Source organism: Macaca mulatta, chromosome 2, assembly GCF_049350105.2.
Source record: "Macaca mulatta isolate MMU2019108-1 chromosome 2, T2T-MMU8v2.0, whole genome shotgun sequence".
In the NCBI taxonomy this organism is placed as follows: Eukaryota; Metazoa; Chordata; class Mammalia; order Primates; family Cercopithecidae; genus Macaca; species Macaca mulatta.
This window is the reverse complement of record NC_133407.1, coordinates 79,243,675-79,270,369: the sequence shown is the minus strand read 5'-3', so window position 1 is coordinate 79,270,369 and position 26,695 is coordinate 79,243,675. Positions and strand designations below refer to the sequence as shown.

The window sequence follows — 26,695 nt, the reverse complement described above, 5'->3', positions numbered from 1 at the left end:
CAGTCTAAGAGGGTCACATTATGGTAGACAGTAGTTACACTGCTTTGAATATCATTTCTGTTGTTGTTAAAAACAGATTCAGACAGTGCCGAACAGACCAAGCCCTCTTAGGGACAATGTCTATAGTTGACATTAACTCTGACTAATCATAAGGAAGGAAGTATTTTTTCAAAATGATAAAACCACACATCTACTAACTCATACAAATGTGTGTGCACACACAATCATTGCATTTAATAACTAACATTGAAATATTGATATAGCATTGCTCTCTGGGATAGATTTAGACATAAGACCTTCCTAAACACAATGAAAATGATTACAGAATCTCAGCTTTAACGTGAAATGTCATGATATAGATAATTTTGCTTCATTCTGTTTTACAATTCTAATATTCCCATCTCTCTGTGAACTCCTACCTTATTTTTCCAAGGTTGCACGAAATACACCTTCTTCCAACTGTGTAATAATATTAATGTTAATTCATGTGCATAATGTTTTAAAATTTACATAGAGTTTTCACTGTATTTTCTCTTTTTAACCTTAAGACTATTCTGTGAGATAAACAATTCTGCTATCTCATTTTGAGAAATGACTCAACCTGCCCGAGATGATAGGGCTGAAAATGAGAGAAACAAGACTTGAACCTGGTATTTTGACTCCAAATTTTAAGCCCATTTGACTTTATTTCCTAGTATGAGCTTTCTTATTTCTTTACTTTTTGCACATTTTAGCTCCTGAACTGGGTTAGAATTTATTGTGGTGGTTAGCAGTCTACCCTGCACAGGGCTTTATACTATGGAGAAACTTGGGGTTTGAACTCCAGCTTTTCTACTTCTTGCTGGATGATCCTAACACGTCATTTGCCCTGCCTAAGCCTCAGTTTCTTCATCTAAAAATGGTGACAATAATAGCACCCATATCATCGGATTTCTAGGAAAATTAAAGGAACTAATGTATGTAATGTTCTTAAAGTGCATAGCGTCATTCTATTGGCCACTGCTACATTATACAACTTGCAAGTTGTAAGTAGTTGGATGAGATATTTTTTGTTTTAGTTTCCTCATCTGTCAAAAAAAAAAGAGGAAACATTAGGTACCTTGCAGAGATATCACAAGGATTAAACAAAATAACATTTGTGAAAGTGCTTAACACAATGTTTGGCGTATACTAGGAACTCAATAATTGTTCATTTCCCACCTGTTTTCTGTCTTTCTTCAAGGAGACAATCAGTAAATGCTTACTGGATTATGAGTGACTTCTTTCATGCAATGATTTTATGACTGTTTTCTGGTGGCTCTAAACATGGTTGCAAGTGTTCGATATTTAGGTGACTTTGACAAACTGTTCTAAAGCCCCGAGTAGAATAGCAGACAGTTCTCTCAGAGAGGCAATGTAAAGAAATGTAGTTAGGTAGTTCAGAGCAATTGCCAAGTAAGTGGCTACCTTATGAAAGCACCACTGGTGTCTGAGAGACCCACATATGACTGAAAACAAGGATGCTGGATTTCAAAGGGAAGATACGTTAAAGCAAAGAGGGACAAAAGTGATTTGTTGTTGGAAACACTCATCAGAATTTGCATAAATAGACTGGCCTTCTGAATACTTTTTTTTTTTTTTTTTTTTTTTGAGACAGTCTCACTCTGTTGTCAGACTGGAGTGCAGTGGTGCAATCTTGGCTCACTGCAACTTCCGCCTCCCGGGTTCAATCAATTCTCCTGCCTCAGCCTCCTGAGTAGCTGGGATTACAGGCATGTGCCACAACGCACAGCTATTTTTTGTATTTTTGTAGAGATGGGGTTTCACCATGATGGCCAGGCTGGTCTTGAACTCCTGACCTCAAATGATCCTCCTGCCTCGGCCTCCCAAAGTGCTGGGATTACAGGTGTGAGTCACTGTGCCCAGCCATGAATACTTTCAAGTACTGATCTCAATATTAAATTTGGCGGATTCTAAGTGTCTACTGATAAAGTCTTAGTGCACTTTTTTCAAGTAAGTTAGAACATTTAAGTGAAAAATTTTCTCAATTTTACAAGCTACTTCCACATCTATTTTTAAATTTGGCTACCGCTGCTTGCTTCTTTATGATGTGTAATTTACTACAAAATTATATATTTAGTTGTTTTAGGATATCATTATTTTAATAATTCTGTGTTCAAATACTTGAAAAGTTTGAGAAATGCTGTTATGAAAATCCAGTTTTGTCTGGGTACAGTGGCTTATTCCTATAATCCAGCACTTTGGTAGGCTGAGGCAGGGGGATGGTTTAAGCCCAGTAATTCAAGATTAGCCTGGGCAATATAGGAAGATCCTGTTTCTGCACAAAAGTTTTAAAATTAGCCAGGCATGGTGGCACATTCCTATAGTCCCAGCTACTTGGGAGGCTGAGGTGGAAGGGCCTGTGAAGTTGACGGTGAAGTGAGCTGTGATCACAGCACTGCATGCCAGCCTGGGTGACAAGGCAAAACTCTGTCTCAAAAAAAAAAAAAAAAAAAGGGAAAGAAAGAAAATAATAAAAAAATTACAGTGTTGTTACTTTGAATATTGTTCAGCATATCAAAAAAAAGAAAAGGCTAACGTTATGTTGCTCAAGTTTAACAATGGAAACTGCTTTCTCAAAAGATAGGATGAATTCAAAGCCAACATTTACTGTGATACGTGTCTCTGAGCAATGATGGGCACAGAGACCTATCTCATTTATCTTTGCTTTTCCAGTGTTTAGAAGCAGTACCTGGGACAGAGTAAAGCCTCAAAACGTATTTGCACATTACATAGAAATTGTATGGAAAAAAAAAAATGAATTTTTTCAAAAAGCACTTGATAATTTTGTTAAGTGGCTTCAAGATACTGTCTCAAATTTTATTTCTGTCACTAATTTTCTTTCTCTCTTTTTCTTAATGAACTTTGAGTCATATGATTTTCTTTTTCCCCAGAATTCTGCTGCTCTTTCTGATTCAATGCCACCTATTCCCAGGACCCTTGCTTGGTAACTCAAGGTTATAGGTGAATGTCTCCTTTACCCATCCTGTTTACAAATGAGCATACATTACTGTAGTGTCAAGAAATTTATGCAACATGCTGTGTTGGGAAATGTAAGGCTACAGCATTAGTGAGGTATCATCCCTGTTCTTAGGAGTTAATCTAGTGGGAGAGAGAGCTACACAGACAACTAATTACATTACAAAGAAGGAAGAAAAAGTGCTGTGGTTAAAGTCTGAAAAAAATGCTGTGGTTGCAGAGTGAAAGGAATAATTAATTCTAACTGAGAGGATAAGGAACAAAGAGGGAAAGAAACTAATATCTGTTGAGAGCTTAAAAGGTGCCAAGGGCAGGGCCAGAGCTTTCCCGAGGCTTTGAGAGGAAGTTCCCTTTACACAGAGCCAGCGGGTGTTTGGGGCTATCCTGAGAAGGCCTGAGGTCAAGAGGCAAGAAGCTGATGGGAGAAACATCATTTCTTTCTCTTCCTGAAGAGATGAGGGCTGGAACAAGGAGCAGTGACGACTTGAGAAGGCTTGGATGGAAATGAGGTTGGTAAAGTAAAACTGATTTCAATTGAAGCGAGGAGGTGGAGGGAGAATTTAGGCAAAGATTAATGAGTAAGAACAGGCTTCAGTGTGAACGGCGGGCAAAGAAAGAAAGAGGAGTTAGAAGAAAAGGAAAACGGAGATCTATATGTTGGTGGGGATAAATTGTGGGGGGGAAGGAGAATGAGGATAATGATCATAACTGCCTTGTAGGGTTGTTTTGAAGCTTAAACAAGACAATGAATGTAAAGTTTTAGTGCCTAGCACATGGCGACTACTCAAAAAAAGTTAATTTTTCTTCTTTTACTTGCCCTTTTTATTATTATTAGCTGAACCAGTAATGACACTGCAAGCAGTTTTATCATTAGATTTATTATATTATGGTATACTGTGTGTTTCTCACATTTTCAATGAGTTGGAAGCTTTTTTGGACCATCTCTATTTTATATACATAGAAACTAAGACAAAAAGAATATAAGGAATGGATTCCTATCCTATAAGAATAAAACATTTTCTGTGTGTAAAACATACAATTCCAGAATTTCATGCTCTTTTCTTTGGCTAATCATATTGTTTCATAATAGGTATCCTACTTTGTAGAAAATATAATAGTAAAAAATTGTCCTTAAATAATATAAAAGGGAGGTCTATATTTATGTTGGTGGCAATAAATTGTGGGGGAAGGAGAGAGCAGGGATCTGGGTGTGGACTGTGAATTGTGATAAAGACAGAGATTGGTGTGTCTATTTAGTGGGGAGAATTATTCAGTCCCAAAGTGTCGAAGACCAGTGGATGTATTAGCTTACTCTGCCCTCTTGGTATTAGGGTTCCACTATGCTGGCAGGTGTTGGCTGATCCCTATAGGAGAAGGGAGCAAGTGTCAATCTGCTTTTTGGCCTTCTAAAGGTGATTAAACTGTCACCATCTTGATTTTCACAATATCATAATAGATGCATGGCAAGCAAGAGGGTAAATTTCATCAGTCAAGAGACTAGTTATGGATTTTACAGTGCTGCAGAAATTAAGCTGAAAATTAACCACACAGTTACAGAGAAGGTTAGAGCCTCTTAAGACTTTATGATGAAGAATTATTTCTAATGCCATAATCTTATAGCAAGAAAACTGTGTCAATTGATTAACTTCTGCTGTAATTTGTTAGCTGCTCATTATACTTTCCTGTTTTGACTAATGAAAACACTTAGAGCTGCAACTTTATGGCAGCTAAGTAGGCCAGGCAGCTTGTCTGTCTTAGAATAATTAGAGAATTTTGCATTGTCGGCCAGTGGGATACCTACCTCTCATGGTGCATCTTTACAGAATATTTTTCGTATTTCCTCTTCCTTCCCTCATTAGTGTCTGTTACTGAACTAAGCCCAACTCTCTAGAATATCACTATAAAACATTTTACAAACATTTATGGGGCTGATCCAACAGATTTAAACTATTATTAACTTACTAACTAGGATGGTAGGTAGACAAATTGTGTTCCCATGTAAGATAACTTAGGGGAACTCATAATATTGGGGTTAAAACTGTTTTCCTAACTTATAAGAAGGGCTTATCTAAGAAAAGCAAATCTGGTAAATATACCCTCTGTTCTGTGTGTGTGATACATATCTATATCTATATCTATCTCTATCTCTATCTATCTATCTATCTATCTATCTATCTATCTATCTATCTATCGAATTCCACTCTTTTCCTTCGAGCCTAGCTATGGCTTCAGAATCCTCTGAACATAGCACTATAAAGAGCAAGAGGTTGGAATTGGCATTAAAGATGAGCTAGACGGATAATTGCTCTGACTAGACTGTAAAGCCCTCACGGCAGGCAACAGGTCACAATTCAGAACTTGACATATATTAGGTGTATACACACACACACACACACACACACACACACACACACATATATATATATGGAGGGAGGGAGAGAGAGAGAGAGAGAGAGAGAGAGAGACAGTGTCTATCTCTGTCACCCAGGCTGGAGTGCAGTGGTGAGATCTCGGCTCACTGCAACCTCCACCTCCCAAGTTCAAGCGATTCTCCTGCATCAGCCTCCCCAGTAGTTGGGATTACAGGCACCCGACCACATCCAGCTAATTTTTATATTTTTAGTAGAGATGGGGTTCCTCCATGTTGGCCAGGCTGGTCTTGAACTACTGACCTCAAGTGATCTGCCCGTCTCAGCCTCCCGAAGTATGGGATTACAGGCGTGAGCCACCATGCCCTCCCTATTAGGCTATTAATAAATGGTTTTTTGAAAGAATAATGATAGATAGATGGATGAATAAATGAAAGCATGAATGAAAGCATAAATGAACTTTTCCATAATGGGTACAGGAACTCCCACAGGATGCTCTTCTCTCTGTTCTGTATGATGCCTCTAGTGAATACCAGCTCAGAGAATGTTAGAGCTGGAAGAGACCCTAGAGAAGATGTAATGCCAACTTTTAGTTTACAGAAATAAAAATAAAGTGTGACAGGCACATCCATCTAAAGTACAGTGATACGGTTTGTCAGTGTCCCCACCCAAATCTCACCTTAAATTGTAATAATCCCCATGTGTCAAGGGCGTGGCCAGGTGGAGATAATTGACTCATGGGGCAGTTTCCCCATACTGTTCTCCTGGTAGTCAATAAGTCTCATGGAATCTGATGGTTTTATAAATGGGAGTTACCCTGCACATGCTGTCTTGCCTTCTGCCATGTAAGACGTGACTTTGCCCTCATTTGCTTTCTGTCATGATTTTGAGGCCTCCCCAGCCAAGGGAAACTATGAGTCAATTAAACTTCTTTACTTTAAAAATTAGCCAGTCTCAGGTATGTCTTCATTAGCAGTGAGAGAACAGACTAATACATGCAGTCTTTGAAGTTTGGGAGCCATTCTGTTCTCTTCCATGTGTTACTAATTGTGTGAGCTTTGGCATTTTCTTTTCTTTTTTTTTTTTTTCTTTTTTTTTTTCCTTTTTTGAGACGGGGTCTTATTCTGTTGCCCAGCCTGGAGTGCAGTGGCACAATCTTGGCTTACTGCAACCTCTGCCCCCCAGGTTCAAGGAATCCTCCTACCTCAGCCTCCTGAGTAGCTGGGATCACAGGTGTGCACCACCATGCTCGGCTGATTATTTTTGTATTTTTACTAAGACACAGTGTCTCATCATGTTGCCCAGGCTGGTCTCAAACTCCTGAACTGAAGCCATCCACCCGCCTCAGCCTCCCAAAGTGCAGGGATTACAGGCGTGAGCCCGTGTGCCCGGCTTTTTACTTCTTTATCAGTAAAATGGGGATAATGATCATATCTGCCTTGTAGGATTGTTGTGAAGCTTAAACAAGACAATGAACGTAAAGTTTTAGTGCCTGGCACATGGTGAATACTCAAAAAATGTTAATTTTTCTTCTTTTTCTCCTCCTTTTCATTATTATTAGCTGAACCAGTAATGACACTGCAAGCAATTTTATCATTAGATTTATCATATTATGTTATGCTGTGTTTTTTATAACATTTTCAACAAGTTGGGAGCTTTTTTGAACTATCTCTATTTTATGTACATAGAAACTAAAACAAAAAGAATATAAGAAACAGATTCCTATTATATAAGAATAAAACATTTGCTGTGTATAAAACATAAAATTCCAGGATGTCATGCTTTTTTCTTTGACTAATCATATTGTTTCATAAAATATGTCCTATATAATGTTAAAAGTCCTTAAATAATACAAATCAATTAAATACAAAAAATTAATAAAAAATGAGTGAAATGAACTATCCTTTTATTAAAAAAATTTCAACATTTACATTATATATTCAAACTTTCAGTTCAGTCATTAGCTGGAGAGGGGGCAGTGAAAGGGAAAGTTTTAGTTGGCTTTGTGTTGGTTGCCAGGAAACATACAAAGGGATCAGAACAGATGAAACAAACAACTCCACATTGCTGGGAATGTGGCCTTCAGAGTCAAGTACTTCATTGGCAGGGAAACTTCGCAGCTTTGTCATCTAACTCTGCCAGACAAGAAAGTGGAGTTGACAACTACAACATGTTAATGGAAGCAAGGTTAGCCAAAGAGAGTTTTGGGAAGGTGATTTTCTAATGCATTTAAAATGAAGATTGGAAGTTGTTTTCTGTGTCAGTTACTATAAATGTGGGGAAAGCTTTACACATTTTTAATCAAGCCAGGTTAAACAGAGTATAACGAAGGGGTAAAAAATGCCATTTTAAAACCATTCAACTAAATTTTGAAAATAAACTCTGGAATCAAGTAAGTGAGGGGGTTGAGGGCTTTCATTTCCCAGCTCCGCTTGCCTCCTAATCGTACGCCTTGAAAGGTTTGTACTTTCATTTTGGAATTTTATTGCTAAGTTGAGTTTCTTTTCAAAGGCACCTGTTGAAGGGAAAAAAGATCCAACCATCTAGAAATAGTTGAAGGCAGCTGAGAAAACGTGAAGCCATTATGAGTTGCCAGAAAGCTGCACTTGAGTTAAACACAGGGTCACAGCCTGGGCCAAAGAGCCCTGAGAGAACAGAAGATGTAACTGCATTTGAAGACTATGGCACAGGCCTGCTTGAAAACCAACTCAGCGTGTGTGACTTTGTAAAAATACAGAAGGCCTTTGAGGTAAGTGTGAAGCTTATTGACTAGATAGTTTGAGTTGTTCATGAAGGAGCCTAGAATGAAACACAGAGATATTTTTCTTTCAGCATTAAAAAAATATACTTAATGGTTATAGCAGAGAATTAAACATAATTGGTTAGACCTAGATTTAACACAACATGCTTGGTAACTTTGCCCCCCAGTTCTTTGGGCCAAATAATATTCTTTAGTTTGAAATTGCTTCACTGAATTTCATTACTATCAAGAAAGAACTATCTACTCTTGGAAAAAAATTTTTTCTCAGAGTTCAACATATTTTGGGGAAACAAAAAATTACGGTTGTAAGTGAGGAAAGCCAGATCTCTAAGGTGACCTCCAGGAATAATTGTTCTTGCATTTAATATGGACATAGAACTCAACAAATGCAAATATGCATACACAGTTTGCAAAAATTTCCTCCTGTCTCACTCACCCTAAGTGGCACAGCTCCTTTTCTAAGCTGATTTCGGCGCTTTGTTGTCTCAAGATCCCTTATGAGGGATGAGTCTCCCACTCATTTTGTAAATCCTGGAACAATGCCAATAAAAACAAAATTAGAATTTTTCATTTTAACTCTACATAAAAAATAAACTGTAGGAATTTAACTAACATGAATAATTTTCTTCTTTCTCTGTTAGTCAATTAATTTTGAATTCTGCAGCTACGCATAATGAACAGCATACATCAAAGTGATTTTTAGTTTCAAATATGGATAGAAAGAAGTGCTCTTCCATGATGTAGAATTTAGGTAGTCATGAGCCTCCAACGTTTCTACTATATTATGTTTGCTAAAATATGATCTAGGGGCTTCTTAAGATTGTCTGTGGGTGCTAGGAGTATCCATATTAATTTGAAATAGAAAATATTTTGGAATACCACCTGGGAATTAATAAAACATAATAAAAGCTCACAATATATTGGCCTGTAATAGGCACACATTTTTATCTTTAGATATCCACGAAAGAATATAACAAGTTGGGTTCCACCTGTATTGATAAATTAATGTCCCAATAGTGTCAATTATTTCTTTATAATAGAACTTACCATATTTAGTAGCAAGACATGCTCTGTCCTACACTTTTCTCATTTTAACCTTCATATATTTGCTATTCACCCAACCTCATTTATCTGAAAGATTTCACTGCTGCTGCTCATGCCCAGTGCCCCAAGTAAATTTGGCATATTTTGATAGACATAGCAAACATTTTGACAGCTTGAGGACATTCAGTAAAATGTAACAGCAGATTATGACAGCTTTGACTCTGTAGTGAACAGAAATGTGGCAGTTTTGTTCTGGTGCTAAGAACATAAAGAATTTGAATGTTAGGGCCTATTAGGAGAGTCTACATTATAAAGTTGATGTGTTAGTGAAACTGCTACAGAAGGTTAGAGGTGGGTGTTCTTTCCAAACTAAAGATTAGTCTTGAGTGAACCCAAGTGAAACTGGAAAATTCAACCTCAAGTTTTAATTTAATTTTATTTTATGTTAAACATTTCAAAGGCCAGACCACTTAGTTTTTCATTACCAGTTGGAAAAGCAGGAACTAATGGACCCAAGGAGAGAAGAGAAGGTAATTTAGAGCTTGTATGAACATAGATAGTTTTTTTAAAAACAGAAGTTGAGCTTTGCAGGTGTACCTTCAAAACAAACAAACAAACAAACAAACAAACTGAAGTTCATCCATTTTAGCAGACTCAACAGCCAGTGAATGGAATAATCCCCATGGCAAATGTGCAGCCAGTACTAAAAGTTAGACCTTTGAGCCAACATGATTTCCAAACACAGCATGGACACCTAAAGAAGAATGATGCACTAGACAATTTTAATGGTATTCAGTCCATCTGTCATGAGTTTTAGGCCCAGAGGCCACAGGTATAGATTTTTGTAAAAGGATAAAATGCCCTCAACAGCATTCCTGCAACTTCAAACTCTAAAGGCAGTTATTTGTGGTCCAATTACTAAGGACATGCTCTCAGAAATGTCAAGATTCTGGCACCAGATTCCCTTTATCTTCATTTTTTTTTTCTTACACAGACTGCTTGTTTGGGGTTGAAGAGTTGTTAGATATTAGGTGAAGTCCATCTCCTTAAATAGCAGTGGCAATTCTTAAGTGAAAAAACAGGAAGTTGGGCCTTTGAATTACGCAGTAAATGTTTTACATATCTTTCCAAATAAAATATCACGTACCATATGAATTGTAGTAGTAACATTTAGGAATAAAGCAAGTAGTGCTCATGTTCATTGTGCAATGGTATAAATGGATCAGAATCATGCAGTGTTTCAGATCCGGGAGTCAGATTTCCTGAGCTTAAATCCCAGCTTTGACACTTACAATGTGACTCTGTGCAAATACTTAATCTCTCTGGGCCTCAGTTTCTTTTATTTCTAACATGAGGATAACAGAGTTTTCATGAGGATTAAAAGAGGTACTATATGGAAAGCACTTTAAAAAGTGCATGCCACAGAGATTAAGTGCTCAATTAACATTAGATATTACTTATTTAGTAAGTAGAAGTTAAACCATATGACCTCTGACAGTACCCTGATTCTAATTCATACATTTCTTAAAGGAAATTAAACTTCAAGTGACACTTGCTGCTATGTGTCTTCATTCCTATTAGTGGTGGAAAGAAGTAGTAAGAGTTGCAAAGACATAAATTCACATAGAAGAGTAAAAAACACAATTGTTCTATCTCTCATTTCATATTTTCTTAGCAGGCAAAAAGTCTAATTGATGTCTTGATTCTTTTCTTTGGAACAAATAAGTTACTCAGGTAGAAGGACAGAAAAGTAACTTGTGGATTTCATTTTCCTTTAAGTGATGGTGTCAAAAAAGGCATATATCAGCCTGAAGGGAGAGAAACTTGCATTATTCATGGAATCGTAAAATGGTTGTTACTCAAACTTTCCCGTAGCATTTACAATACTTAGAGAAATGACATGGTCTCTGGATGCTCATGTGATTTTGATGTCAACCGTATCTTACATTTTCTTTGAAACTACAAAAGCCAACTATTATTTGAGGAAGAGTAGTTGTGGTTTGCTGATTTTGTAGGAGTGGGGAGAAGTAGAAATTTTGGTCTAAGGAAAATGGAATTTTGGGAAAGCCATGGGTCCTAATATTTACTGAGAGTAAAGAGAGTCTGGCTATGTAGGTATCTGAGTATTTCTTTTTTTTACATTTTCCATTGTTGATCTCTGTATATCAACAATGGTTTAACATTAGGCCTTGATCCTAGATTAATTGCTCCTGTTTGCCCTGTGCTCCTGGGCTCTCCGGGTTAGGTCCTGAACTGCCTTTATCAGCATCTGTGTCTATATCTTCTCCTGGCATATCTGTTCTGGCCTGATTGTAAGCTGAGAGCTGGGGGCTGGCCCTACTCTGTCAGCTCCGTGCTATCATTTGGCCAAGTCCTGCTAAATCTTTAGCTTTAACTATAGCTAGAAGTGAAACCTCCTGAGCCACACGTAAAATGTGAGGTATTTATCCTTAAAGTAGGAAGGGCCAAATAGTTTAGTGTAAGAAAGGCATAGTAAAAATCCCAGAAAGAATGCCCCAGAGACTATTCGGTGAGAATTCTTAAAATAAATGTGTTTTGGAGGTGAATGAGATCTAAACACAATGCACTTATTCAAACTGAATCTCAAAAGACCAGAGAAGTTCAGTAGTCAATTCTGCAAGTTCTAGAATTGTGCTTAATGGGTAATACAATTACATTTAAAGAATTTTGATATTCTCATCCTTGATTATCTTTATAAAATTCCCAAAACACCTGAACAGTATCTTGGGAATTTTAGAAAGCATTCTACAGCAGGGTCTATGAAGTGTGCTTGTTTGCTTCAAGACAAAGCTGAGAATGTTGATGTCCTGCCAGGAAAGTTAGGCTCTATAGGAATATAGAAAGTCAGATCGGGCCCTTTCTTATCTTCTTTTACTTGTCCTTCTTTCTGAACTGTCAAGCTTCCTCCAAATTTATGGAGGACTCATCCTTCTGTAGGCCTTCACGTTGTCCATTGTACCTTCACTACTAAGGTACCCAAATGAACAGGTCTTCCTAGACATGTCTCATACTCCAAAACTATCCTCATCTCTTGCTTCTTTCCTTTCCACCCAGGCACCACCATCCCAAACACATAAATAAAATTACCCATTTTTGTTTCATTCCCTTTCCCCAGAACCTTTAGATGTTCTTGTCTCTGATAAAATGAGATGGTTCACAAAGTTCATTTAAAATTTTTTCTTAGATAAAACTGTTAAGGTGTAAAGCTGGATATTATACTATCCAACAATGTTGAGAATTAGAAAATCTTTTTTATAGTGTATGCAAACTGTGTAAAATATATAACATCTGCAACATGACAGAGGTATTATTTCCTGTTCACATAAAGTAAAAAGCAGCTATTTCTAATGGGCAAGCAATTGCAAGCAGGGATTCAGGTCTCAGGTTGTTCCCACCTTCTGCCTTCTACACAAGCCATGCATCAGCTGGTAGCAGTGGGGAGCACTGGGGAATTTTTGCAGTCCAGCTCATATCCCATTGGCTAGCACTCAGTCATATGTCTACATGTAACTTCAAGTTACTTCAAGTTGTATGGCAAATAGGGACAGCTGTGCGCTCAGATAATGATCTCACCCGTGATCCTCTTAGAATTTTGTGGAAAGAAAACTTTCTTCTCTCCTAATGAACCAGCATGCTTCAGTTTGTAAATTATGGAGACTTTTGTGTCTAACTGTATTTTGTGTTCTGTCTTAGCTGCCAGGAAGTTCAAAGCTAAATTTAGTGTTCAACTGTTAGAACCATGCTTAACTTAGGTTTTCTGGGACAATTATCCGCTATTTTTATTATATGATTCTTGTTCTTTTATCTTTAATAGTCAGTCCTATTGCCTATGTATCTTCTGTTGTAACTGAACTAAAATTCTTTCTGAAAATCAGTGTAGGTAAAAATGATGAATAAAAATTTAATACCTTTCAAGTATAGTAAGATTTTATAAAGCACTTATGTTGGCATCATGTTATTTGTTCCTTTACCAGGCTGAAATATAGGCATGGCATACATTTTTACTTCCCATTTACAAATAAGGAGATGAAGGACTAAAAATATTCAACTGAATTCCCCCATGGGCAGAGCCAGAACTCAGAGGCAGATTGTCAACTTTGGAGTCCATATATGGCATGACTTCCACTGGCCACAAGGTAACCTTCCTTTGGCACGTTGCTCTAAAGAGCATGAATCCAATAGGATAAAGATTTCCTAAACAAAATGCATGTTAAATTAATAGTGCACAGGCCCTGTGCTTTGCTAACTTGGAGCTAATGTATAATCAGCAAATAGTCAACAACAGCTACAATGAAATCAATGTAGAGAAAGGGTGGAAGAATGAAAAGAAAATAATAACCAATTCCTTTTTTTAAAAATACTTTTTTTCTTTCTAAAGGCATCTGAATGGAGACTTGTGAGAAGGTAAACAGGTGACGCTTAGTCTCACCTGTATATAGTAAATAGTGCATTTTGCTGCCTCAGTCAATTCATCATCTGTTCAACAAAGACAGCAGGTCATAGCATTTCTCACCCATCGCTTTTAGTGTAATCAAAATACCTATTTTTAATGGCAGCAGAAAATATTAAGGTGATAGCATGAAGACAAATCCAATACCACTGCAGTTGGCACAGTTAAAAATGGCAGAGGAATTCTGTGGTGGTTTTATCTGATTTCTTAAAATTCACGAAAAATGATAGCAAATGGCGTCATCACCAAAACCCAAGGAAGTGAAGTTGTAGCTCACTACAAACAAAAAATTTGCCTTTCCGAATCCTGCTGCCTTTGTGCTGAATTTTGTGACAAGTTCTAACAGTTTCCTGCCTTTTCAACCCTCTCTGTGTACTTTTATAACAGGCACTTATAAAAATTAATCTGGATCAGTGTGTGATGAAGAGTGCTTTTAGTAAACAAGTGTTTTAACCTTGAGTTTTGGCCAAAACTGAAGAAGTAAGGACAACCAAGAAAAACTTATTACACAGGAGGGAGGGAGAAAGAAAGCAAAGATGTCTATTGCTGTTCATGTGTAGTGCATCAGCTTAGCCAGACCTGTGAACTAAGGGCACTGCTACTTTTGAAATTTTCCCGAGAGTTAAACAAGGAAAATGAATAAAAGAATGAAAGAACCATTATTTGTGGCATTTTGGCATTGTTTTTATCATATTTTGCCAAGTATAACATATTAATGATGACACAAGACACCCCCAGCTCTACTGCTAGAAACAGGAAGCCTCTAAACTGTCCTTTAGTGATTTCTGACCTTTTCCCAAGGCTCTGCCTCATACTTGTGCAGGAAAAAGTCCCTTGGGGTCTTTTTCCCTTCATCATGTCTCACCAACATTCTATGGATGTGACTATCATGAAATCCTGGTTCTCTAGGCACCGACATCTCTGTCGAGGCATTACCAAAGACATTATTTTCCTCTACTGCTTCACTTTCCATGTGTGCATGCATACACCTTTCTCTAATCTTCTCAATACACCCAAGGCCAAATTATCACACTAGTTTTGCTACAGATGTGTACTCTTCAATATGTGCTACACTTGGTTATTTAAATAAAATAAGAATTTCATAAAATAAAGTTCAGTTCCTCACAAGCACCAGCCATTTCAGGTACTCAGTAGCCACATGTGGCTAGTGGCTACTATACTGGACTGCAAAGAATATAGAACATTTTCATCATTGCAGAAAGTTCCACTGGACAATGCTACTTCCAACCCTTTCTCATGACTTCGTACTAACTCGTTCTGCTTCCTCACTTCTGGACATATATTTGTGACCAAGGAGCTGCTCTCAGCACCTCAAGCCCCCTGTAAACACATCAGACTGCCCATGTCTTAGAACCCAGAGACCAAACTGATTCTTTGTCCCAGAGATAGCAGAAAATATTTTCTTCACTCTAGTCTAAGACCTGTTTTTCCATGTTCCCTTCGTAGGACTGTAAAGAATGGGAAGATCTATTCCTTTCAGGGGAATATTTTCCTTCTTCCTTCTGGTGCAACTCCCCTCCTCTCAACTCCCAACACACACACACAGGTGTTTAGTCTGGACTTATGGTTCCAACAAGTCCACCACAAAATTATCTGACCTGGACCATTACCCAAAGCGTTTCAGTCATGCTGATCGTATTTTACTTACTTTTGTTTTAGGGCTTACCAGATGCTGGTGCCTCAGTCTGGAATATTTCTCTCCCATCCCCAACAATTTCCTGGCTAACTCCTACTCACATGCTTGTAAATACCACTGCCTTAGGAAAGCCTTCTCTTACCATGAAGGCGAGATTAGCACCCTACCTTGACCCTGCTTTCTCGTCTTATAACTTCCTATATGTTCCTTTGGTTGCTTTCATCTTAGATGCTCTGATTAGTGCAATGCCATTATTTGTTTAAAGTCAAATAGAAGTCCCAGGCAGGCTATGAGAGACAACTGAGTGTGAGAAAATCGCAACATAGATTCTGGAGGAGACAGACCATGAGATGAGATATCTGGAGAAGAGAACAGACTGTTTAAGACTGGACTTGACAAAATTCTTCAAGGCTGTGGAGAAATAGCTGGAGTTGATAGATACAAGAAATAAAGCAGCTGAGTTATTTTCCAGAAGTAGAAGGAGAAGAAGTAAACAAACAAAAAAGGAGGGTATAGTTAGCCATATAAAATTTCATTTATTTTTATGATTCCTATTTAGCAATCCTTGTATTATTAAAATAAATAAAGCTGGGCATGGTGGCTCATGTCTGTAATCGCAGAACTTTAAGAGGCCAAGACCACCTTGGCCAGCATGGTAAAACTTCATCTCTACAAAAATATGAAAACTAGCCAGGTATGATGGCAGGTGTCTGTAATCCCAATTACTTGGGAGGCTGAGGCGGGAGAATCGCTTGAACCTGGAAAGCGAAGGTTGCAGTGAGCAGAGATTGCGCCATTGCACTCCAGCATGGGTGACTGAGCGAGACTCAATCTGAAAACTAAAAATAAAAATAAAAAAATTAAATTAAATACATAAATAAAATAAAATAAAATAAATATAAGTAACACATTATTCTCATGGTAAAAAATCCAAGTTAAACATGAAATTTCCCCCTTAGCATGGCCCACCCTCTGTCATTATACTCCCCTGGGTAACTACTTTTAATAATTTCTGATATATTTTAAATGCATTTTTACAAATATATACACATATACATATCACATGTAGCTTTGTTTTATGTAGAATATATTTACATACATTATCATATTTTATATATTCAAGAAACAGTGCTATACAAATAGCAGCTAATCATGTGAAAAGGCACCCAAACCCATTAAGAATTTGATTTGATACTCTAATCAAGAAAGAAGACATTCTTTTTACAATCATCAGATTGGCAAATATTAAAAAGATCAATAACATTCACTGATGGCAAAGAACCAGGGGAATAGGCACTCTTACTAAGATTGTAAATTGACAAAACTTTTCTGGAAGGCAATTTGCCATTACATATCAAATATAAAATGTACCACATGTATACTTTTTAATCAGCAATTCTAATCCTCCCAGCTACCCCAAATACATTCTGAAGTACAGAAGAAAATACATGCAAAAGTATGATTGTAATATCACTTATAAACTAGAGTATTTACAATCCAAATATTCATCAATTGGATGAATAGATAAATTATGGTATACTCCTATTACTCAGCTATTAAAAAGAATAAGGGAGACTTACATAAGATTGCCAAGATTTGATGTTGAGTGAAAACAAGAAAATCACTTAATAGTGCATAATCATGTTCTAAAATAAAAAAGTACGCATTTGTGTGGTGTAGAGGTTATAGAAAAAGAGAACTGTGATTGTAGTGGGGTAAGTTATAGCAAATGGGTTTGTGGGCACCTTATCCATACCATAATTCAATGCAAACATAAACATTCTTAAAATGCTGGTATATCTTCATAACCTAAAGACTCCGTGGTACTATTTCTAAATGTATGTCTAGCAATGCTGAAATTAAGAGTACTGAATTTAAAAGTAGTGCCTTTTATAGATACTATGTCCTTCTACTCAGAGCATTAACTTCCTTCCATTGAATTTTAGCATTAAGAGAGAGAACATAGAGAACCACCACTATGCTGTCTTTATTTTACGGATGATGAACAGAAATCCAAAACAAACAAACAAAGGTGGTAGGGGTGGGATTTCTCCTTTTCTATTGGGTGATTTGCAGAGCCAGAACATTGTCCAACATGGTCTGGTAGCCAGTTTTTGTTTCTTTTCTCTAGTGAACAATTTAATTCTATTTTAACTTGTTTATAATTTCCCAAAGTTATTTTATACATTATTATTCTATAATCTTGGCCACCATTCACTATTATGACACCCTCCCCAAACTTGCTATTATCAGTAAAACAGATGAATATCTCTTTCTCAATATAGAAAAGAATGTTTACAATATATTTATCATTTACTCATTCTTACAACAGATATTTATTGAATGTCTACCCTGTGGCAGTTAAAAGCTGCTTAGACCCAGGCCTTCCTTTATGGAGGGCTATATTTTAAGTAAACTTCCCTAGGAACAAAGGCATTCTTCTGGATAACCATAATGCCATTTTTTTATACTCAGGAAATTCAACTTTATACATTACATAATGCAAAAGTTGATATTAAAATGTCCCTTCTTGTCCCAGTAATGTCTTTTATATAGTTCTTTTTAAAATCACAGATCCAATCCAGAATTATACATTTGCTTTAGTTGACACATCTCTGTAGTTTCCTTTAATCTTGAGGAGTCCCCCATTTTTTCTTGTCTTTCATGACATAAACATTTTTGAAGAATTCATGCCAGTTGTTTAGAACATCCCATAATCTGGATTTTCTTATTGATTCTTTACTGTTAGATTCACCTTCATCATTTTTGGAGAGAATATTGCGTAGTTATCTCCACTTCTTGTATGGCATGGAGAGTCCCATTATGTCACTTTTTCCCATTACTGGTGATGTTATAAGTTGGATCCCTTGATTAAAGTGGATCCACCAGAGTTATCCATTGTAAAGGAACTTGTAGGCTGATACTTTTATAGTATATTGTGAGTATTCTTCAACAATATTTCATCCATTGGTTTCACTACTGATTGATTATCTTTGCTGAAAACAATGACTGTACCAAAGGTTGAAAAATGGTGATTTTTAAATGCTATTGATTCTTCCTCATTTTCAGTGTGTCATTTTTCTTTCTGTAAGAGAAAGTCTTCTGTCCCTCTTCTCTTTCACGCTCTCATTCTCTCTCTCTGCCTTGAGTCTGACCACAGATTTATGGATTCGTTTATTCTATTCAATGTGCTGTTTTCTATTATGGTCATTATTTTATGATACTCAAAATGCCCCAAATTTGGCTAGTGTGAGACCCCTTCAAACCATCTCTTATTTCCTTTTAACATATTTTCATCAATCTCTTATTACTGCTTTGCTTTCCGGCACAAGATGATGTTACTGCCCAAGACCTGGAACCAGCTATTTCTCAAAGGATCCCCAGTTCCATTTATTGGAGAATGGTATTTAAAGTCACAGGATCTGGGTAGTAGTGTGTTCATTGCTATTAGGGGTGTCATTGCTTCCAGGTCCTTTCAGTTGACATAGCTAGGATATATGTATACCTATCTAAATCAATCTTTATATTTATTGATCTATACATATTTTTAAAACTAATGAACGTATACTAATACTTCCAATTCAATTCAAACACCACAGGGTTCTTCCCCTCCCTCTGTCACTCCATACTTGTATCATTTGTATTTCCATGCTCTCACATTTTGAACCTTTGTTCTAGCAGCATTAAAATGTTTATTCATATGCTTTATTCTATAATGTACATGAAATAGTATTGAACTATTACATCAATACTACTCTAAAGATGAAAGTAAAATTCAAGACTTATTTGCAGGGTTTTTTTTTTTGCATTATATTGCATTAAGGGCACATGGGTTAGAGAACTGGGCTTATAGATGATACTAAAATTAATTTATCTTATTGTGTGGTTGTATAAGCTTGTTACATGGTTAGGTGAGTATATATACATAGTAAATTTTAGAATTTAAAAATTCTTTGTTTTGATTTTATTTTGTTGACTATATGAAACATTTTTATGGTTCTCAAGACAAAACAGTATAAAAATGCATATTTAGAAAAATGTTATTATCTTCCCTATCCTTTTCTTCCCATCCTCTCATTCTGCATTGATAATAATTTTCATTAACTTCTGAAAATTTTTTCTGTGGTTCTGTTGTTTTAAATACATGTTTCTCTATGTGCATTTTTTTTTTACCTTCTCTCTCACATAAAACATAGCATACATTTATTCTCTGTGGCATTTTAATTGTATTTGATTAACAATGTATCTCCATATAAGTTGATAGAGAGTATTTTCATTTGTTTAACAGCTGTATTATACTGTTTTGTTAAATGTAGTTTGGTTCATTCAACCTCTGTCATATTCATGGACCTGTAGGCTGTGTTTTCCCCCAGTGTTTAATTCTGAAAATATTTAAATCTAAAGAAAAGAGGAAAAACAGATTATTTCTGAGGGAGAATGAATTGTTATTTAGACATGTTGATTTGAATTATCTATACAGGACTTCCAAGTTAATATATCCAGAAGGGAAATAGGATATAAAGATTTAGTGCTCAGAAGAGAGGTCTAGATAAAGATATTTCTTTGGGCATTCTCAGCAATTAGACCATGTTTGAAGCCTAAGAAATTGGGTCATATAAATCAGCTAGGGTATATGATGGGAGAAGGGAACAGGTCATAGGGCCAAAAGCTAATACCTCATCCTGTCTTATCTTTGTTTTATCTTTCTGTAAGTACCACAGAAAAAGTGGTACTTACAAGAGATACTGAGAAGGAGTGATCAGAAGTGTTGCTGAGAAACACAGTGTAATGTAAACCAAGGAAAGCAAATGTTCTTAGAAGTAGGGAAGAGTCAACAGAGGCAAATTCTGCAGAGATACATATTAAAAACACATAACTCATGGGTGAGAGTCTTCCAAACTTAGAGAGATGGAATCATTGGCTCGAACCCTTATGCCATAATATTGGAAATCCAAAGCCCTTTCCAAATTTCTGCAAATGTAAAATCACCTCTGCCTGCCCTCCGTTGCAGCTGCGATCTCTCTTCTCTATCAGATTAACACATGCCTGAGACTCAGCTCCTTATGTAGTTATTCAAGACTTTCCATTCAGAAAGCATTTACAAATCAAGTAGATGCAACTGAAGGTTTTTGGGAAGTAGGTGTGTGGGTTGGAGTGGGAAATATGTCAGAAACACACAGATACTCCCATTATTAAAATAATTTTAGCCATATTGCCTGTGGGGTTTTCTCAATGGCACTTTATTACTATGCAACCCTCTGCCATCTTGGAGTCTCCCATCCTTTCCACCTCCCATTTCAGCCACCGTTTCCTTCTCTCTCCCTCTGTCTAATCGAATAAAAAAATCAAGAAAAACAAACACTAAATTAGTTTCCTCTTTTTTTACAGCAGCTTGATCCCTGTTCTTTCTTGATTGGGGTCTTGCACTTAACTCAGGTTTCATTTTCCAACTAAATGGGGACCTCAAGTTATTTTCCCAAACAAAGATATTTTGGCACTAAACATTAACTTGGTACATTTTTACTTTTATCAGATGAGAACCAAACCAGAAAAAAAATGTATTGAAATGTTTAGCCACAGGATTTTTGGTCTTCTTGTTAAGAGCAGCTTCAGTGGAGCTGCTAGATTGCAATAGGTTGAGTAAGCTGGAGGTGAAGAAATTGAGACAATGTGAGAACATGATTATTTCAAGTTGGGTGAAAGAAGGATGAGACACTAGCAAAAAGCAGATGGCAATGTCAAGGGAAGATGGTTAATCGAATGACTTGATCATGTTTAAATGCTGATGAAAAGGAGTCAATAGAGATCAAGAGAGAATAACAATAGAAGAGATTCTCTAGGTGGTGGGAGAAGGATGTATCCAGAACACAGAAGTTCTGCTGTCACAGGGGAGAAGGAGATGGCTGCAGATACAGGTCATTATATATTTGGGTGTAAAAACATTGAGGATATTTCGACCTAATTGATTCCTCCATTTCTTTCTCCCCCTTTTCATTCTCTATCTTTCGCTCCTTTTCCTTGTGGGTTAGGAGTCAAATTTCTTTATTAGGAAGAGAAGGGAAATGATAAAGTAGGAGTTTAAAAGAAGTAGAGAATAAGAGTGAGAGTTCAGCAAGAAAACGTGGAAGCATTCCTACTATTATAGAGGGACATTTGAGGTTGGAGATCATTATTTTGTTGTGGTGACATCATTCTGCCCTATCCATTAGTGTTCAGCAGCCTGGGTATAGGCACAGAGAGGATACTTTTCCAGTGCTGTGTTTTGCCAGATATCTGGGGTGAAAGGATGGCAGAACCAAAGAACGAAGATAATTACCAGAGATTGGTTGAAGTGTGATCTTTGGTTTGAGAAGGATGTGACAGTAAGAAAGAGCTGATAGTTTGGTGAAAAGATTCCCCTCAGAACGTGGATTAGAATCTTTCTGACTTTTTATGCTTAGCTTATCGATTCAAAGTTTATATGTGAAATGTAAGTATATCATTATAAAACTTTAGGCTTCTAAATAGATAGCTTTTATCAAAATAGTATGAGATTATTTGGGAGTATACATTCCAACCTCATATTTTTCTGGTTTGTTCATGACTGTGTTATCCTAAAGAAAATCAGATTTTGTTGAAGCCAGTGTATTTGAAGTGTGGTAAAAGTGGTTAAGAATTGGAAATTCTTGGTTCTAGGTCTGTTTCTGCCAATAGTGAACTATGTGACCTCAGAGAAATCTTTTCTTAATAAGCCTGAACATCGGTTTCTTCCCTTTAAAGGAAGGGTTTGGTGTAGATTCTCTAAACTTTCTTCTAGCTCCAACATGGTATGAATCTATGATCCTATGGATGCATAAACTTCTTTGCCATAATCATGGTCTCCAACAAAGGAATAGCAATTTAAAAAAATATATCTTTGTATTGCTACAGTGAGATTTCCAAATGAAAATCAATGTAGCTCAGCTCTCTGTTGGCTGCACCATTTCACTGGTCACTCTTATTCCCCCAAGTTTCTACCCTAGGCGCAAAAGATGATAGTGATAAACTACACTTTAGATCCATAGCAGATATTGAAGAATTTCACAGACTTAGAGAAAATTATTAAGAACAATTATATTTCTCAGGGGTGATGATCATCTTCATTTAAAAGAGAAAGATTTATTGAGTTTTTCCTCCTTCAGCTTTGATTCACTTCTAATTCACCAGCTAGATAGGAAATCGAAATGTTGAATTATTGACTTGTGAGAGTTTGGTTCCAAACCTTAAATTCAGTCAAGGTTTGTGTCTTTGTTAGTTACGAAACTTTAACTTTATTCAAACTGATGGGCTCTTGAATAATTGATAGTATAGCAAAAATGAAAATTAAATTCTACTAAAATCTATTGAAGCAAGAAAAAAAGAGTGCTATGGACCTTGACTAGCAGACTAAGTTCCCCTGTTCTGTTGTTCATTTTCTCATAAATGTTCATCAGTAGGTAAAAATTGCAGGGGATGATATAAACTGATGCATCTGTTTTGCAATAACATATCTAATCTTCTGCTCCAGGAGACGTTCACAGAATTTGACAGCAAACCCTAATACATATTCATAACCAATATGCTTTGTAACCAAGGGAAATTGAGGCAAGTACAACAGAATGAAGCATGAGAAACCAGCATGTTAATTTTAAATGTAATTATAGTTATAGGGGAAAAGGCTGCATATTGATAGCGTATACTCATTCAGCTGTCATGGAACATTAAAGAAAAATCATGCCGAATGTCTGACAAAAGAAATATTAATTTTGGTGAAGTGTTGATAAAACTAGCAGCTTATGAAGAAAATAAAATTTTGAGATCCTATTATGAGCAATTTTTCGTGTAGATAAAAAAAGCATTGTGGCATTCTAATCATCTGAAATAAAATCAGACAACTTCAAAATTATGGAAAGGTATCTAGTCCATACAAAATACGTTTTAATGGAATGTTTCAGCATGCTTAAAGGCTACATGCCATTTAAAATTAGGAAAAGCAATAGTTAATGTGATGCTTGTAATCTTATTACTTTTGATAACCTAAAAACATGTGTTATTAGTAACCAGCACACCTAGTCTCTACACTGAAGTGTGTGTATTCAAAGAGCATTGATCTTGTCGTCTTGTTCAAAGTAATTGGTAAAGAGTAAGTCAAACTGTTGCTGTTTGCTGATGATATGACTCTGTACCCAGAAAACACTAAAGACTACTCCAAAAAGCTCCTGGTACTGATAAAATAATTCAGCAAAGTTTCCAGATACAAAATTAATGTACACGCATCAGTAGCTCTCCTATATATCAACAGCAACCAAGCTGAGAATCAAATCACGAGCTTAACTCCTTTTACAATAGCTGCAAAAGAAAAAATAAAATACTTAGGAATATACCTAACCAAGGAGGTGAGGTGAAAGACTTCTACAAGGAAAATTACAAAACTCTGGTGAAATAAATCATAGATGACACAAACAAATAGAAACACATCCCATGCTCATGGATGGATAGAAGTAACATTGTGAAAATGACCATACTACCAAAAGCAATCTGCAAATTCGAAGCAATTCCTATCAAAATGCCACAATCATTCTTCACAAAACTAGGAAAAACAATCCTAAAATTAATATGGAACCAAAAAAGAGCCCACATGGCCAAAGTAAGACTGAGCAAAAAGAACAAACCTGGAGGCATCATGTTACCTGATTTCAAACTATACTTTATGGCCATAGTCACCAAAACAGCATGGTACTGGTATAAAAATAGGCACATAGACCAACAGAACAGAATAGAGAACCCAGAAATAAAGCCAAATACTTACAGCCAACTGATTTTCAACTAAGCAAACAAAAACATAAAGTGGGGAAAGAACACCCTATTCAACAAATGGTGCTAGGGTAATTGGCAAGTCACATGTAGGAGAATGAAACTGGATTCTCATGTCTCATCTTATACAAAAATCAACTCAAGATGGATCTAATACCTGAAACTATAAAAATTCTAGAACATAACATTGGAAAAACCATTCTAGATATTGGTTTAGGCAAGAATTTCATGACCAAGAACCCAAAAGCAAATGCAATAAAAACAAAGATAAATAGTTGGGACATAATTAAACTAAAGAACTTTTGCACAACAAAAGGAACAGTCAGCAGAGTAAACAGACAGCTCACAGGGTGGGAGAAAATCTTCACACTCTATACACCTGACAAAGGGCTAATGTCCAGAATCTACAATGAACTCAAACAAATTAGCAAGAAAAAAAGAAACAATCCCATCAAAAAGTGGGCTAAGGACATGAATAGACAATTCTCAAAAGAAGATATACAAATGGCCAACAAACATATGAAAAAGTGCTCAGCATTACTAATGATCAGGAAAATGCAAATCAAAACCACAATGTGATATCACCTTACTCCTGAAAGTATGACCATAATAAAAAATCAAAAACTAATACATGCTGGCGTGGATGTAGTGAAGAGGGGACACTTCTACATTGCTGATAGGAATGCAAACTAGTACAACCACTATGAAAAACAGTGTGGAGATTCTTTAAAGAACTAAAAGTAGAACTAGCATTTGATCCAGCAATCTCACTACTGGGTATCTACCCAGAGGAAAAGAAGTTGTTTTACCAAAAAGATATTGCCCAAGCATGTTTACAGCAGCACAATTTGAAATTGTGAAAACGTGGAAGCCACCCAAACGCCCATCAATCAACAAGTGGATAAAGAAACTGTGATATACATATATATATATGCAATCAACAAATGGATAAAGAAACTGTGATATACATATATGTATGCAATCAACAAGTGGATAAAGAAACTATGATATACATATATATGTGTGTGTGTGTGATATACATATATATATACACACACATACACACAATAGAATACTACTGAACCATAAAAAGGAATGAATTAATGATATTTGCAGCAACCTGAATTTAACTGGAGACTATTATTCTAAGTGAAGTAACTCAGGAATAGAAAACCAAACATCGTATTTCTCACTCACAAGTGGAAGCTAAGCTATGAGGATGCAAAGGCATAAGAATGATATAATGGACTTGGGGGACTCAGGGAAAAAGATTGGGAAGGGGTTGAGGAATAAAAGACTATAAATTGGGTTCAGTGTATTTTGCTCGGGTGATGGGTGCACCAAAATCTCACAGATCACCACTAAAAAACTTACTCATGTAACCAAATACCACCTCTTTTCCAAAAACCTATGGAAATAAAAAAATTTTAAAAAATTTAGTGGTGAGTACTTACAATAATGTTTGGCATGGAACCGACACTTAATAAACATTTGTTGACTGAACAAATAAGTATACCTATGCTGTGCTGCTTTATATGGTATACATCTTTAATATACATTTATTAATGAATAGATCAGTAGGTGGAAGGATGGATGGATGTATTTCTCCCAGTGGCTTACAACTTATCATTTGACATTTATTTTCAGTTTCTGGAAACACATACTCACCAATGACTTAAGGGCAGTAAACCTTGGGTCAGTGAAATGCTAACCCACTGACAACCTTTGACAGAAGAGAAAATACCCAGACCAAGTTGGATTGTGCTTTCTCAATAGTGTTGAACTGGGACTTTTGTCTTGGCCAAGTTCTTATTTGCAGAGTAGGAGAAAAGAAAGTATTTCTTTCCTCATTTCATTATGAAATATGCTATTGGAAAAAGGGGACAAAAATATAAACAACATTTCTAAGGGTTGGCAGATTTTGAAAGATAAAATGTCCGCTTTAGAAATATATTTTTCCTCCAGAAAGTAAGTAATATTTAGGTTTATTTAATAGAACTATACTTTAGCAACCAGGTAAGAGGCATAGCTTTATGGTATGATATAAGTGGAAAAAGCAACATAGAAAGATATGTATGTATATCATGATGCTATTTTGTAAATAATAAGTGGTCATTTCTGTTTCTGCCTAGAAATAAATCTGAAAGGCTGATGGCATTATAAATGATTTTAATTTTTAAATTATCTTCATTTTCTATAATACATGTGGATTCTTTTGTGCAAAAAATAAACATTTGTAAAAGTATGTTGGCACACTCAAGTTGCCAATGGCACATGATCTCTTCTTAATGGCAAAAATGCCTGTCGAGTGTCAAGGTTTTTTTTTTTTTTAAGTTTTGCACTTATGGTTAGAGCTCACTTTTCATATAAATTATGGTTAAATCCAAATCTTATAAAGCTCAGAACTGAAGGAAATTTTAGAGTTTATGCTTTTTCTAAATAGACAGGCAGCTCACTAGAACTGACTGTAACTGCAAAACATGCTTTTTAGGCAAAAGGAAATGATTTTCAGAATATTCTTTGAAAAGAATTCAGGAAGACAGGAACATTTTCAAAAGGTCTAA

At 36.2% G+C, this 26,695-nt stretch overlaps 1 protein-coding gene across 5 annotated transcripts in view; it reads left to right on the top strand.

Annotated features, from left to right (window-relative positions):
• Window positions 1-3,352: 3,352 nt before the first annotated feature.
• WDR49 (WD repeat domain 49) overlaps window positions 3,353-26,695 on the top strand; it is a 187,050-nt gene continuing 163,707 nt past the window's right edge. For 3 of the 5 annotated variants that reach the window (XM_077991632.1, XM_077991629.1, XM_077991630.1), the window contains exons 1-2: window positions 3,360-3,527; window positions 7,899-8,136. In XM_077991632.1, coding sequence (XP_077847758.1) covers window positions 7,972-8,136 — 165 coding nt within the window. In that variant the 5' untranslated portion in view covers window positions 3,360-3,527; window positions 7,899-7,971. Of the gene's footprint in view, window positions 3,528-7,847; window positions 8,137-13,187; window positions 13,350-26,695 lie in introns of those variants that run through there. The other 2 variants (XM_077991631.1, XM_028843827.2) reach the window with 2 other exon arrangements.